The following is a 14,220-nucleotide window of genomic DNA, read 5'->3' on the forward strand; positions in this document are numbered from 1 at the left end:
GCTGTTAAGTTAAACAGTAACACTGTTTAAGATTCAAGGTGTTGACAAGTAAGATTCTGGCCAAAAATGCAGTAGTGTAATATTTTATGTACAGTCGTATGTACAAGTATGTAGGCAGATTTCCACAATCTGCACCTGAACAGAATATATACGGACCTTTTTATCAAAGAACAAGAGAGTCAGGGCGACAAGTGCTGATGGATCAAGCTATCTTCAAATGATGACAGTTACTGTGGATTATAAATGTACAAATTTCACCTTTGAGAGAATGCAATATGATCAATGATGCTCAAATACAAAAATCCTGAGGTTACTATACCAATACTTTGTACATAATGGTGAGTCAGCAGTGTTCGCAGGAATGAGCCCCCACCAAGGGGCATAACTCCAGGGGTAGTTGTTCAACACTGGTATTACCTGCTATATATATTTGTTATTTATATATATATATATATATATATATATATATATGTGTGTGTGTGTGTATATAGTAGGATCAATCTACGCCATTCTCGAGACTAAAGAATTATATCTTGGTAAGATGTTTGAACAACTGACCCCTGGTCACGTAAGTCTGAGCACTTTCCACATTCTCTTAATCTGCTGAACATATGCTATATTTCCACAACCTACCAGCTGTTTTGTTATACATCAAATGGAACCTGGGTATAGAGCATACAATAAACACTTGTTTATACATCAACAAAGCACATGGAATCCACTAACCTGGCCGAAAGCTCACCCGTAGCCAACAACCGATGAATTACATCTCATGCCAGATGAAAATTGTAGGAATATAAGTCAATTTATTATACATACATGAACTGCTGGATAAAATCTCTCCAGCCATAAAAATTTCATTTAATAGCTCTTGTTGACTTCATTTCTTGAGGCAAATGAAGAGCAAATTAGTTTATTGAACATCTATTTCAAACTTATCACTGACAATATCCATCTTGATATTCGATGTTCTGGAGGATTGGGGAGATAATGTAGCTGTTAGGAACCTTATCATTGCAAAAAAAGGAGGAAGAAATTGACACATACCATTTAAGGAGAATTTGACCAATGACTGTTTCGTATGACAGTCTTTCAGTTTGCAAGACCAAGATAGCAATAACAGCATTTGCCAACCCCCTTTTTAAACAAATTTAACAATTAGATCTCTGAAATAACAATATAACATACTGTACAAATCAAAGTGATGAGGCAATTTGATAACAAACAACAGATATTTCACAAACCACGGAAAGTGTCCCAACTCCCCCCAAATACAACTTGCCAAGACTGAAGAGAATGCCCAATTCATAAACCAAATGTAATCCATTTAAGAGATCAACAAACCTTTATCCCCGTCACATTCTTTAAATTTCTAGCCTAATGGTCATGATCAGTCAACATTTCCTGCCTACAGCATGTAATTCTCCTATGATATGAGGCAGTGCTTGTGAACTACCTCTTTGTTCAAAGCAGAATTACACAGAAACAGTGGCGTTTCACTGCTTGGACTGACTTGTATCAGGCCAAAGTTTTCCACTAAGAAGGGTTGTGAGCATCCCAGTAGCTCTCAAGTGGGCATCCTTTTTTTTACACATAACCTAAACCAAGCAAATCAATGAGCTAAACGAAACAATGCTAAATTGACCAATAATTTTCATTCACACTGTGGAAGAAATCAACATTCTAGTTAGCCTGTGAATGCTATCAAAGTTCTCAATATCATTGCCCCAACAAATAGTGCGCATATTGACATCAAACCTGAGGTAAACACAAAAAACTAAACCAGGCACCAACACCCCTTTCTTCATATTTTCACCAAAAAAAGAAAAAAACAAGACAAGGTACTTTGATGCCTACAGAACTATTGAAGTAATTTTTTGCTGAATACATCATGGTTAATGGAACTTTTCTTTGTGAGATATAAAACTACACAGTATATCCAAATGATATCTGTGTTTAATACACGCTGTGCCACCAGTGTGCGAGAGAAGCTCAATTCCGTTTCCTGGGTTTTCAGTGAGAGCTCTCAATCAGTTTTTACAAAAAGAAATGCACAACACATTATGATGACAAAAACTGCAACATAATCATGTTGAGATTATTGTTCTCACATTCTCCTCAAGACAAAGTCATTTATAGATAACGTGTGACAATGACAATGAAAATATAAGGATCCGAGTTTCATATTATTTGCTTGTCATGATTCTAATTTTGGGATTAAAAAAAACAAAAGAAGCTCCAGATGATGTAAATAAATGGGTAGAAATCACAGAAGCTTAACTGAACATAAGCTATAGCACAGTAGGGGAGAAAGAATATGTTGTCTGCAACAAAGTGCATAGGTTGAGCCAGTGCTATCCACATGCCTCCTTAATAAACATGCTGAGTAACAACCTGATATAATAACAGATTCTGACCAAAACAGATGTGTCAGTTATTACAGTCAACAATATAGCTGTGAAATATCCAGTCCTTGAGGGAGGCTACTCCAGTTAAACTGGCATTCATTTATCACGAAAAGAAATGTCTTGCACAATGATACTCTGTATCATTTTGATAATCATGGCTATTTCCACCATACAATCCTGGCATCGCTACAATGCAAAAAACCTACTAGCATAATTTTACTTTGGCAACTACACGCCTGTCTACAACAGATTTATGACACGGGTTATTAGTAATATAGGTACAAAAATAAGTCTGGAAGAGTTATCTCCCCCATGTGCTTGGTTTCTGACTGATCTACCAACGTGAGACCAGTCTGTGTGTTACATGAGTTTATCATTATAATAACAAGTACAGATGCCCCCTCCCAACAGAAAAAGAAAACAGATAAGAGGTGAAAAAAAAAGAAAAAAAGAAAAAAAAAAGGTGGAAAAAAAATTAGGAAAATATAACAATTTACAACACTTCACATGGAAGCTTCTTTTTCTTCTTCTTTTCTCTACCCTTCTTTTCTTTCTGCAACAGAGAAGAGGCAAAGATTATATTCACCAGTTCCCAGAGGCTCTAGTTGGTTCACTCCACCTGTAAATAACAAGCTTTCATCAGGCTGCACATGAAATAACTTGTGACAAAGCTGCAAAACAGAAAACTTTATTGAATCAAGGTTACACTGTAAATGAAATGACATTTCAGCCAAGAGATCCACCATGGGACATTGTAACTTAGATGCATTACAAGTCATATAATAAGGTAAATTTGATGCATTTTACCACTTGAGAGCATTTAAATTTAGATTGCACATTACTAATAGAGATCAAACTGCTATCAGACAAATGTAAACTTAGAGTACATGTGCAAAATGACTATAGCATAATTCTACAAATGTGATTTTCAGCCTGGCTATTAAAAAGATTAATAAAGATTATCACTTGGGACCACCATCACTAAACATCGTCGGCAGACTGTGTTTTCAAAACATTTTTGGTGTGTGTTGGAGTGTCGTAAAGAGACATCATATGAGAAAGACAACTTCTGTATCCAGTCTTGTGGAGGTAGAACCAGATGCGATTTCATAGAAAAACCCACAGTTTTCCAGAACAGAACATGGGTAATGCATGTACCCCCCCTCCCCCCCAAATCAATTGTAAAATGAGCCCCTGAAAAAGTAATGTATAGCCTTTTCGATAAAGATACTTATCACTTTGATTGGCAAAAGCCCAAGTACATGAACATTATTTTGTAGAAAATCATCTACATGTAGGCACTTCTTGCCTCTTTAACAACTTGCCCTTTCTACAACATTTGACTTTGACAAAGCTATGTATCTATATTAAGCCATACTTACATGTTTTCGTATTTCCCTAACTAATGTATAGAAAGCGTCATCGACGCCTTGTCTTGTTTTGGCTGACGTCTCCACATACGGTATTCCGTACACATCTGCTGCCTGTTTAGCAAGTTTAGCATCCACGTGTCGAGTCTGAAGGTCAACCTTGTTCCCCACCACTGAAATGAAAAAGAACCATTCAATCATACTCCACAACACCTTTGCATACAAGATGGAAATAAGACAACGTTATTCAACATTTAAAATCACTTAGAAATGTTATTTCCTGATTAGTTTTTTTTTTAGATATGTCATTATTCTCATTATCAGTTTCTTTGCTTGCTCAGGTACAATGTTGCCGTCAATACTGTTTTCCTTTATTTCCTCATGGTGTCTCCCTCTAGTAGCCTGTTTCTCAATGCGCACATGAAGCTACGTCCACATAACTACCACGGTTACGTAATAGCTACATTACTGACTGCCAATGAAGTTACGTACATGTAGCGCTACATGTGCTTTGTGAAACTGGCACCTGGCACTAATGCGGACATACTTAGAGTGCTGCCTCACTGAAATATTTAATGCTGAAGACACCAAGCATCATGTTCATGAAATATGGATACTAAGAAAAACAGAACTGGGACTACTCCCTCATACAGAGTGCCAAGAAATGGAAGTATTAAATCTGTCAAGATCTGACAAAGGAATGAACGATTCCCTCCCCTTCTTGGGCTTACAAGGTGAATGATTTACCACTTCACAATCATGGTGTGGTCTCAGCTGCTGAAGGAAGAAAGGACATGTATTCAGAAACACTTGACTACAAATACTTACAGACCATGGGTACTTCATCTGCATCCTTGACTCGTTTTATCTGCAAAATGAACAGATGACCATTTATCGAGCAGTTTTATCATTATCTTAAAATGAAACTGAAACGCAATAAAGATGACTGCCTAACACAGCCAGGACATTTATACAGGGTGAATAATATTAATTGTATGATGACCTTTCGGGGGTATATGGCTAGATACTTGGCTGAGGTTGATAATATTTTTCCCAGTTGATGATGAGGAAAAATATAAATGGACGAAGCCAACTACCTACCCGTATACCCTAGAAAGGCCAACTGCTTACCCACAGTTGTCTCCCTTTGCATTTTTTTTATGGGCAGTAAAATAAAATCTTTAAATCTTTACAGTCCGTGTTGGTATTGAAGTTCAGAGCTTTCAGACGTCGAAAGAAGGTTGTACATGTAATTGATGTAACTGTCTATTGTTCACTGACTGTAACGTACAGCTATTAACCATCGGAACTGTCATATGTTTCTGTCATTGGCAACTGAGCTACGTCATCATAGTCACTAATCAACTGATTTATGTCAGTCAAGGTCAAGACTAGTGATAATCCAATGAAACGCATGAAGAAGATGAGACCACAAAATACTTTGACGGATGTGATTCTGGAGTTTTTGATTTCTGAAGAGAAGATGTTGATTTGGATAACATTGTGGCTGGTACAGTGCTTAGTAAAGAAAATCTCTGCACTCAACACTCAGTCTTTGCCCATGTCAAATTTCTCTCCTTCACGTTGTCTTGTGATCAGCAGGCAGAGACGAAACTGGTTGATTTGGGTCCGGACTTAGGAGCTTATGGACCGTGATTTAACTACATGTAGGAATGACGTATACATTCAAAGCATAAAGGTATATTCGATCTTGTATGTTTGGCATTTCAACCAATCAAATCAATAGGATTTTCTCTGAATGGTGATAATGGATCTGGAATGCTGGGGAAAATTTCCAGATTTCACACTAAGCTGTATCCGAACAAAAACATAGTTTTGCTATATAAAACTAAACCTGCTCTTTCCAATGATTTTTTTATCAAGAAGATCAGCTAACAGACTTGAGAAAATTCCACAAGAACATTCGAATACAAAAAAGAAGACAGTGCATCAGATATAGGGATTTTAGCATTCAAGGTGTTACCAGGATGTATCCTTCAATCACTGAAGCCAGTAAAAGCTGGTCTCTGTCAGACTAACAAATACGATTTTATGTCGAGAGTAAATCCCCTTACCTGCTCACGGTACTGGTTAATATCTTCAAAGGATTTTTGATTATTGACGGCCATGACACAGAGGAAGCCTTCTCCAGTCCTCATGTACTGGTCCCTCATGGCACTAAACAGAAAACAGACTGAACACTTACAACACTAGTCTACATTTATATAGACACGCATGTTAGTAATTCTAATCCTGGATAGACATTAGAGAGACATAGAAATGCAATGCTTAAAGAATACATTGGCAAATTTAACAATTAGAATCTACGGTTCAACAAGGCATATGCAATGGGGAAGGTTTCCCGCCTAAAGTGATTTGGATTTATGCTTTACAGTCTGTTATTCATTCTTGCCTTTGCACGCACGGATTTTTATTTATCTGCAAAGGGATGTTTACAATGAGTATTTAAATAGTTTTATTTGTTTTAATGTTTGGTGTCTAAAACAGTCCTCAAGAATTTTCATTCACATAATGGTAGCCAGGTTTACATGTGGATAATACCAGAGCACCCAGCGCAGACCACCTTTCCACAGGTGTCTTAAATTTGCTAAGGAACGTGATATGACAATGATGACAAAACAACCTCTCTAGTTTAAAGATAGTACCGATACTTCTTTTAACGACAAGCTGTAAATCCACATATGGGAACTGTTCAGTTTTACACATGTAAATGTACTGTAATGCACACACTACATGTATGTAGATTTTCCCTTCACCCATGTCACGATTTCATTTACACTTATGCTTTAGTATTTTCCTCCTACAAACATAACAAATGACTACACCCCCATTATTCACACCTTCAACTCGCACCTGTTCGATGCACCCACCTAATGTCACACACTATCACCACAACACATGTCCAGACATCTCACCTGTAACCATACATCCTGTTTTTATCCTCTCGCACAATATTGTACTATTCTTGAGCTTTTCACCTGTTCTTAGCGAGTCTTCCTGTCCATAAACTGGGTTTTTCTAGGAGTTTGTTTAAATGGGGCAAACCGACTATCTGCCTCTATACAGTAGGGACTTTTTTAAATAACCTACTGAAAACTGTCAACATACATTTACAGAAACCAGCTTTATCACTGTGTTCCAAACCAACAAAGTTTTTATGGGCTGTCAATCGCTAACTTACCAATCATCGAAATATTTATTTATTTAATTGATGTTTGACCACGTACTCAGAAATATTTCACTTATATGACAGCAGCCAGCATTATGGTGGAATGAAACAGGGTAGAGTGTAGGGTTGCTGGCAGATCTTCCCACATAAAGCCGGAGAGAAATCCAGTATGAGCTGGACTTGAACTCACAACGACCGCATTGATGAGAGGCTCTGGGATTATAGCGGCGCACTGTCACTCTAACTTCACCTATCACACAAATTAGTAATGAAAGAAATTTGTGCGATGATTTTTTAGCAGTTTAATTGTTGAGAGAGCGACTGTGTGATGGCTGGCAATTTTATACCTACACTATAGGTAATTGCACTCAAATGATACTTTTTCACCACAGTGTTGATATATTTCATGTTCATAGTGGATAAGGCAACCAGTGGTCCAGGTCAATGTGATGTGGTTCCTTTTATTTCTCTGTTTCAGACCCCTCTCAAAATGGGAGGGCTCAAAAGTTTGTGCAATTTATGATGGCCTTACACATTAGTTTTGGTGCTGGATCCAGTTGTACATCACCCTACATGTACCTTCTCAAACACCCCCCAAAAACTTTCTAAGATAAAATAGAACTCTCGGAATGGGGGAAATAAGCAATCATGTTAACTCCTGGACACAGATTTAGGTTATTTACAGTATGAAGTATGAATGTTGTAAAAGTATGAAAACAAAGATGACTCATTATTAAGAGGTTAAAATAGCAGCAATGTTAAGTACATGTACATGTAAATGTGACCCAAGCTTGGCTGTGGTACTGGGGTGACCCTTTAGCTGGTTGAGCACAAGTGTTCAAGCTCTACTGCACAATACAGCACACAAACCAGTGCCCTTGTACTATCACTACATGTACATTATGATGCTCCTAGATACTGCAGAATTTGATTAAGACAATGTACTTGTTGCGCCAGTCATTAAATACTGAGAATGTCAACCAACCCACTTATAAAACTTCTTCACATAAGGGAGTATGAAGGGCAAAAAACAGATAAATTTTGAACTGGAATATTTCATTATTTCATTGGTGTTTCATGCCTTCTTGTTACTCAAGAATTTTTCCCTTAAACTGTAACTGTTCAACGTTTTCGCATGTCTGCAAGGTGTTTATTCAAGCATATTCTGAAAGTTTTATTCTATGCAGATTGATAAAATTATACTTTTTGTAAACTCGTGAAATTGGCCAGTCCAACCAATGTAGTCTTGTTTTCAAAATCCAATTAAAACAACATAAATTGTGCTGAAAATTGCTCTTTCATATGCGAAAAGTTTGAGGAATTAGGGTATTACTGTCTGGAGTAAAACACCGCCCTTTGCCATGTACTGGACAAACATCAGCAAGTGCTGGGTTATAACATGAGACCTCACTAGTCAAGGGCCTGACAATCACAGCAAACTAGCTCTTTATAAACTGTCCTTATCAAGGAGTGCCCTCTATATTTATGGCCTAATTGTCGTAAGACAAGTGTTACTTGCATCTGAATGGGTAAATGTGTAAGATCCAAGATATATATGTAAGTGCTCATTTTCTCTTTTTTCCTCCTTAAAAGCTACTAACTTTTCTGTCTGAAAATTTGAGGCTACTTAGCCTTTATACGTGGATGGACATGATTGTGTATGGATTCACCATACACAAAAGAAACCCTAGACATGCATGTTACACAGGGTATCAATTGCCCTGACTATGGCAGATTAAAGGTGGGTCATAGCAAAAAAACTGGTGTGATCAATATGTGGTTTCTTATTAAATCAGTCTGTAAAATATAATACAAAATCAATCAATAAAAAACAAATTAAATGAACACTGGGTTTGTATAAAGTAATTCAACATTAATAGCGAATCTTGCAAATTTTTGGTTGGTTGTGCTTGTTGAATTTGATGACGTATGTATACTTTATTAAATGGATAATCAACACAGATGTAGATATCGCAATTCCAAAGCAATTTCAGCCAAAAACCCAACACTCACTATCATCCGGGAAATGATAAACTTCTGGAAAATTTTGACTGAAACCAGGAAGATGTACACTATTTAAAAAGGGCAATTGACAACCTGTTTGACAGTCTTCGTTTTCATTTTTATTTCATTAGTGAACAAAACACTTTAATCAAATAGTGAAAAATATGATCTTAATTTTGGGTCCACCCCTGCAACGGAGCCCAGTGCTTTGAAAATCGTGATTTGCAATGTCAGATGCTGTCTGAGTTGGTATGTTCATTACACTTGTTAAAAACGACGTAGTGGTGTTTATTATTCCTGCCTAATGAGATGATAAGAATTGAGAATTATTTTTAGATTTAGAGAAAACTTGTTTCTGTTATACACCTTTGACATTTCGACGACAACGCAGGCGAAAGAACCAAGTTGGAAGCTAGTGAATGTAACGACTCAGAGCGGTTAATGTAGAAGCTCATCTGGAAACAACAACTTGTCTCAGAGCTACCATGGTGACTACGTTTAGTGTTACACCCTGGTTAAATCAAAAGTTAAAAATACAGAAAAGGATAAGAGTACCCTAGCATTATATAAACTTGTCCTATTTTGAACACAAAGAGAAGACTAGTAGCTGCTGATTTACAGCCTTAGGAGTGGAACTGGAGCAGATGTGTTAGACTGCTAATTTACATGCAGGCTTGCCGCATGTTCAACAGCAATGCTGCAGGAATATCAAGACCACTGCTTTACTCTGGCCCTTCCCCATTGTCCTGGCATTGGCTCTGAGAAGAGCAGCTTACCTATTACATCGGGCCACTGCCAAATGATTACATTAAATGATTACCCAGACCTGATTGCATCTTGTGTTGGTTTGTATTTTTTTTTTTTTTTTGAATTTTATTTTTAATAGAGAATTATGCCTTGAGTTACTTAATTATGGTAGTCGCTTGAGGCAAGATAATGGAAGCCATCCCTCCTCCCTCCATGCAGATGGATGTGAATATAGTGTCCACACTGCACACCTGTGCTACACAAAAAATGTATGAATAATTACAGCCGAATGCCACTTTGCCAATATTGCAGGCATACACTGTAGAAATGTGAAGCACACATACAATGTACATACATGTACATATCAGATAGTGTGAACTCACAATGGGCGCAGGTCTCAAGACAACTGTTTTAATTAGGAACCCTTCCTCACATATACAAACATGATGTACAAATTGCCGAAATCAACAACGGCAATGCTGAATATACCTCTCAATATGAGCTCTTTGCTGGAGGCCACCGTTCGTTTATGACAATGCTACTGCATGTGATTACGAAACAGTCAGATAACAGCTTGTAGACCCATGTCATGAGGCTTAGCTGGGTGATGGGAGAGTCCTGTACGTAGCTCCGAGTCAATAATAGTCTCCCTGGGGAGGGCGACACTTCAGCAGGGCCATTACCCAAACTGCGTAAGCCTAGCCTTTGAGCTCAGCAACACGCATCACTTAAACACTCTACTTCATCACTGCCTCTGACAGATCTCAGCTAGATGCAGTCAATACTAAGTGAATGCAAATTATGACCTGTCTAATGGAAGTTCCTGGAATCAACACAAGTGTTATGTGCTTTACTTAAAACAATGTGATACATGTTGTACATGTTTGGTAAAAAAAATGTCTGAATTTCTACATATGTAAAAATCTAAACAATGTATTCATGAAAGGTTTAACTTTAGTTGCATTTAACCTCCTCCTCAGTTACCTGTTGGAAATACTGCACATCTGACATAGTATAGCAGACCAAGGTCGAAGTAGGTTACGTAACATGAAAGCTTCTTGGAGACTAGAGTTTTAAAGGGTATTGGTGTAAATAAGGTAAGTTATAGGGGTATCAATAAAGTAAGTTATAGGGGTATCAATAAGTAAGTTATAGGGGTGTCAATAAGGTAAGTTATAGGGGTATCAATAAGGTAAGTTATAGGGGTGTCAATAAGGTAAGTTATAGGGGTGTCAATAAGGTAAGTTATAGGGGTGTCAATAAGGTAAGTTACAGAGGTTTAGATAAGGCAAGTCATAGGGGTGTCAATAAGGTAAGTTATAGGGTTGTCAATAAGGTAAGTTATAGGGGTATCAATAAAGTAAGTTATAGGGGTATCAATAAGTAAGTTATAGGGGTGTCAATAAGGTAAGTTATAGGGGTATCAATAAGGTAAGTTATAGGGGTGTCAATAAGGTAAGTTATAGGGGTGTCAATAAGGTAAGTTATAGGGGTGTCAATAAGGTAAGTTACAGAGGTTTAGATAAGGCAAGTCATAGGGGTGTCAATAAGGTAAGTTATAGGGGTGTCAATAAGGTAAGTTATAGGGTTGTCAATAAGGTAAGTTATAGGGGTGTCAATAAGGTGAGTTACAGGGGTATTAATATGGCAAATTATAGGGTTGTCAATAAGGTAAGATATAGAGGAGTCAATAAGGTAAGTTACAGGGGCGTCAATAACATAAGTTATGGGGGCATCATTAAGGTAAGTTATAGGAGCGTCAATAAGGCAAGTTATAGGGGTATCTGTACTGTGGCTGGGGGCGTAGGTGTCAAATGAAAGTGAAATATTATTTAACAGAAACACACACAAAATACACATAAATCTATATAACGTATATATAAAACAATAATACAGAGAAACCAACTCAAGCTCCAGATATAGAAAATAAATTACAGCAATACATGATGCAGAGAGCAGAAACTTGATGAGCAAATCCATCTGCTTACATATTTATTTATCTGATTGGTATTTTATGCTGTACTCAAAAATATTCATTTGCTTATACAGATTGCTACACACGTTAACACATCGCCAAATGGAAATTGCTGGCCTAATTACAAGGTCCAGTCAATGCTGACAAGATGAGTAGAGAGAGCAATCAATAAAATAGTATACAGTTCCATCTCTCTACCTAATATCCTCTAGGCCATTTTGTCATAATTCTGAACTGATGTGGTTGAATGAGACCACTGGATCACTGCCCATCAACTGTCTTGTGAATGGGCGTGGTTGTTGAATGGCAGCATTAATCATCACATCTAATGGGCATAACTCTCGAGCACACAATCAGAGAATGTCATCATACGACTGGTTATCCATAACTGCGATCCTGACTTACGTATTAATACAGCAGGACTGAGGGCTGTTTCTTAAAGCAGTTGTAATGGTATACCAGGCCTAATTACTATTAAGAGTTACACCTTTACTGAGTCCATGGTGTAAATTGTGGAATGCCATGAGGCCATTTTGTGTAGTTGCACACACGTAACTCTGATTCCAGTAGTGCAGCCACAAGAGTAACAATGTCAAACAAGATCCAAAGTGTCTTAGGATATTTTGCTCCCTCTCAGTGCGGAAGAGGTGTAGTTCAGTCTAATACCTTGCCTAAAATGAACTCTTTAGCTATGCAGAAGAGTTTGGGACAATAAAAACAGCAGGTAAATTTCAGAAAAAAGATAACGTAAAAAGGTGTGCTTGTCAAATGATACTTCTTTGAGTTGTGTGTGCTTGTCAAATGATACTTCTTTGAGTTGTGAGTGCTGGAGCACTATGTACAACTATCAATGACATTAGTGGAATCAACTGTTGCTTTTACTCGAAGATTCTTTGATGACTATGATGTAATAGAATACGTTTTGTATTTTATCAGAATTACTCACAAGTATTTGCAAAGTTCAACTCTTTAAGATTTAACATTCAGTGGTCACTAGTGGAGCAGTAAGCAGTTGACCAACCCAGCTTTGCTAGATATGGTTAACAATGACCCAGACACAGTGGGTTAGAAATATTGAGAGGTTTGATCTTGAACATCAGGCCAGGTCTGAGAGGCCTTGTCCAATTTTCACATAACTATGCAACTGAATTTCACATTATTGTTCTGCACAGCAATATAGAGCTCAACATTGTGGATGCATTTCATGCCATGCAAAGATGTGTAGCTTTCTGCATGTGTGCCAGCAAATCATCCTGTTTAATAATGTAGATTCTATACTGCCTAAGAGAACATCTGCTCCAGGCGGTTGTTCTGTAAACACTGCAACCACATCCAACAACATCCAGAACCTTCCAACCACAACCACAATCTGTGTTACATGTTTGCATGAAAAAACAAGAAATGGAAGTTATTGACTGCAAACGCTGGCAGAAAGTACATAAGTTTCATTGAACCTTGTCCCACATTTATTTGGCAAATGATTTGATACTGGAATTCTGTTAAGGGTCTGAAATTGCATGTACTGGATGTTTGTACCTGTCTCTATATCCAAAATGATGTAAATTTTATAAGAATAAAGACACCAATACCAATCTCAACTACCCATTTTTTGTTGAGCTTACTCTAGTTCCACTGTTACACATTCCAGCAAAGACCAGAACACAAATTTCACATCTTTCTGGTTTAACAAGTGAACAAGTGTTTCCATTCCCTGTAAGTTGATCCTTGGCTAAATAAACCATTTTTAATGTAATGACACCTACATTGAGGCAGGTTGTGCATCACTGCAGACAACAATAAACAGTTGAAATGTGCAAGCTTTTCATTATGAATTTTTTTTTTTTTTTTTTGATTGGTGTTTTACGCCGTACTCAAGAATATTTCACTTATACGACGGCGGCCAGCATTATGGTGGGTGGAAACTGGGCAGAGCCCGGGGGAAACCCACGACCATCCGCAGATTGCTAACGGACCTTCCCACTTACGGCCGGAGAGGAAGCCAGCATGAGCTGGACTTGAACTCACAGCGACCGCATTGGTGAGAGGCTCCTGGGTTATTACGCTGCGCTAGCGCGCTAACCGACTGAGCCACGGAGGCCCCGCTTTTCATTATGAAATAAAATCAAACAGATTATCATCAAAATTGGTCTAATAGACATCAAAAGACGATATAAATTTTGTCCCCCCCCCCCCCCCCAAAAAAAGCCAAAGGTACCAGAAATAGGATGAAATACAAAGTTTTGTGAAAGTTGCCCCTGATAATAATGACCAGTGGTTAGCAATTAGCCTACCTGTACTCCTCTTGACCGGCTGTGTCCAGGATATCTAGCAGACATGTCTCGCCGTCGATCACTACCTGCTTACGGTATGAATCCTCTGAAAACCAAGCAAGATAAATATAAGTATTATACCTGTACATGTCACCTATGCTTTTGAAAGCAAAACATGTAGAAGGTTACAGAAAATGTAGACTACAGAAGATTCTGTAATCTACTGTCTTGGATTAATTAATTGTACATATATGTA

General features: G+C 37.7%; 1 protein-coding gene across 2 annotated transcripts in view; it reads right to left on the reverse strand.

Moving 5' to 3' along the window:
• Positions 1-474: 474 nt before the first annotated feature.
• Positions 475-14,220, reverse strand: part of LOC135466256 (GTPase HRas) — a 34,380-nt gene continuing 20,634 nt past the window's right edge. For both annotated transcript variants that reach the window (XM_064743667.1, XM_064743666.1), the window contains exons 4-8: positions 13,986-14,070; positions 5,854-5,956; positions 4,607-4,646; positions 3,791-3,951; positions 475-2,961 (exon numbers count right to left, since the gene is read on the reverse strand). In XM_064743667.1, coding sequence (XP_064599737.1) covers positions 2,902-2,961; positions 3,791-3,951; positions 4,607-4,646; positions 5,854-5,956; positions 13,986-14,070 — 449 coding nt within the window. In that variant the 3' untranslated portion in view covers positions 475-2,901. The remainder of the gene's footprint in view (positions 2,962-3,790; positions 3,952-4,606; positions 4,647-5,853; positions 5,957-13,985; positions 14,071-14,220) is intronic.

The sequence above is a fragment of the Liolophura sinensis genome, chromosome 6, assembly GCF_032854445.1.
Source record: "Liolophura sinensis isolate JHLJ2023 chromosome 6, CUHK_Ljap_v2, whole genome shotgun sequence".
Taxonomy (NCBI): Eukaryota; Metazoa; Mollusca; class Polyplacophora; order Chitonida; family Chitonidae; genus Liolophura; species Liolophura sinensis.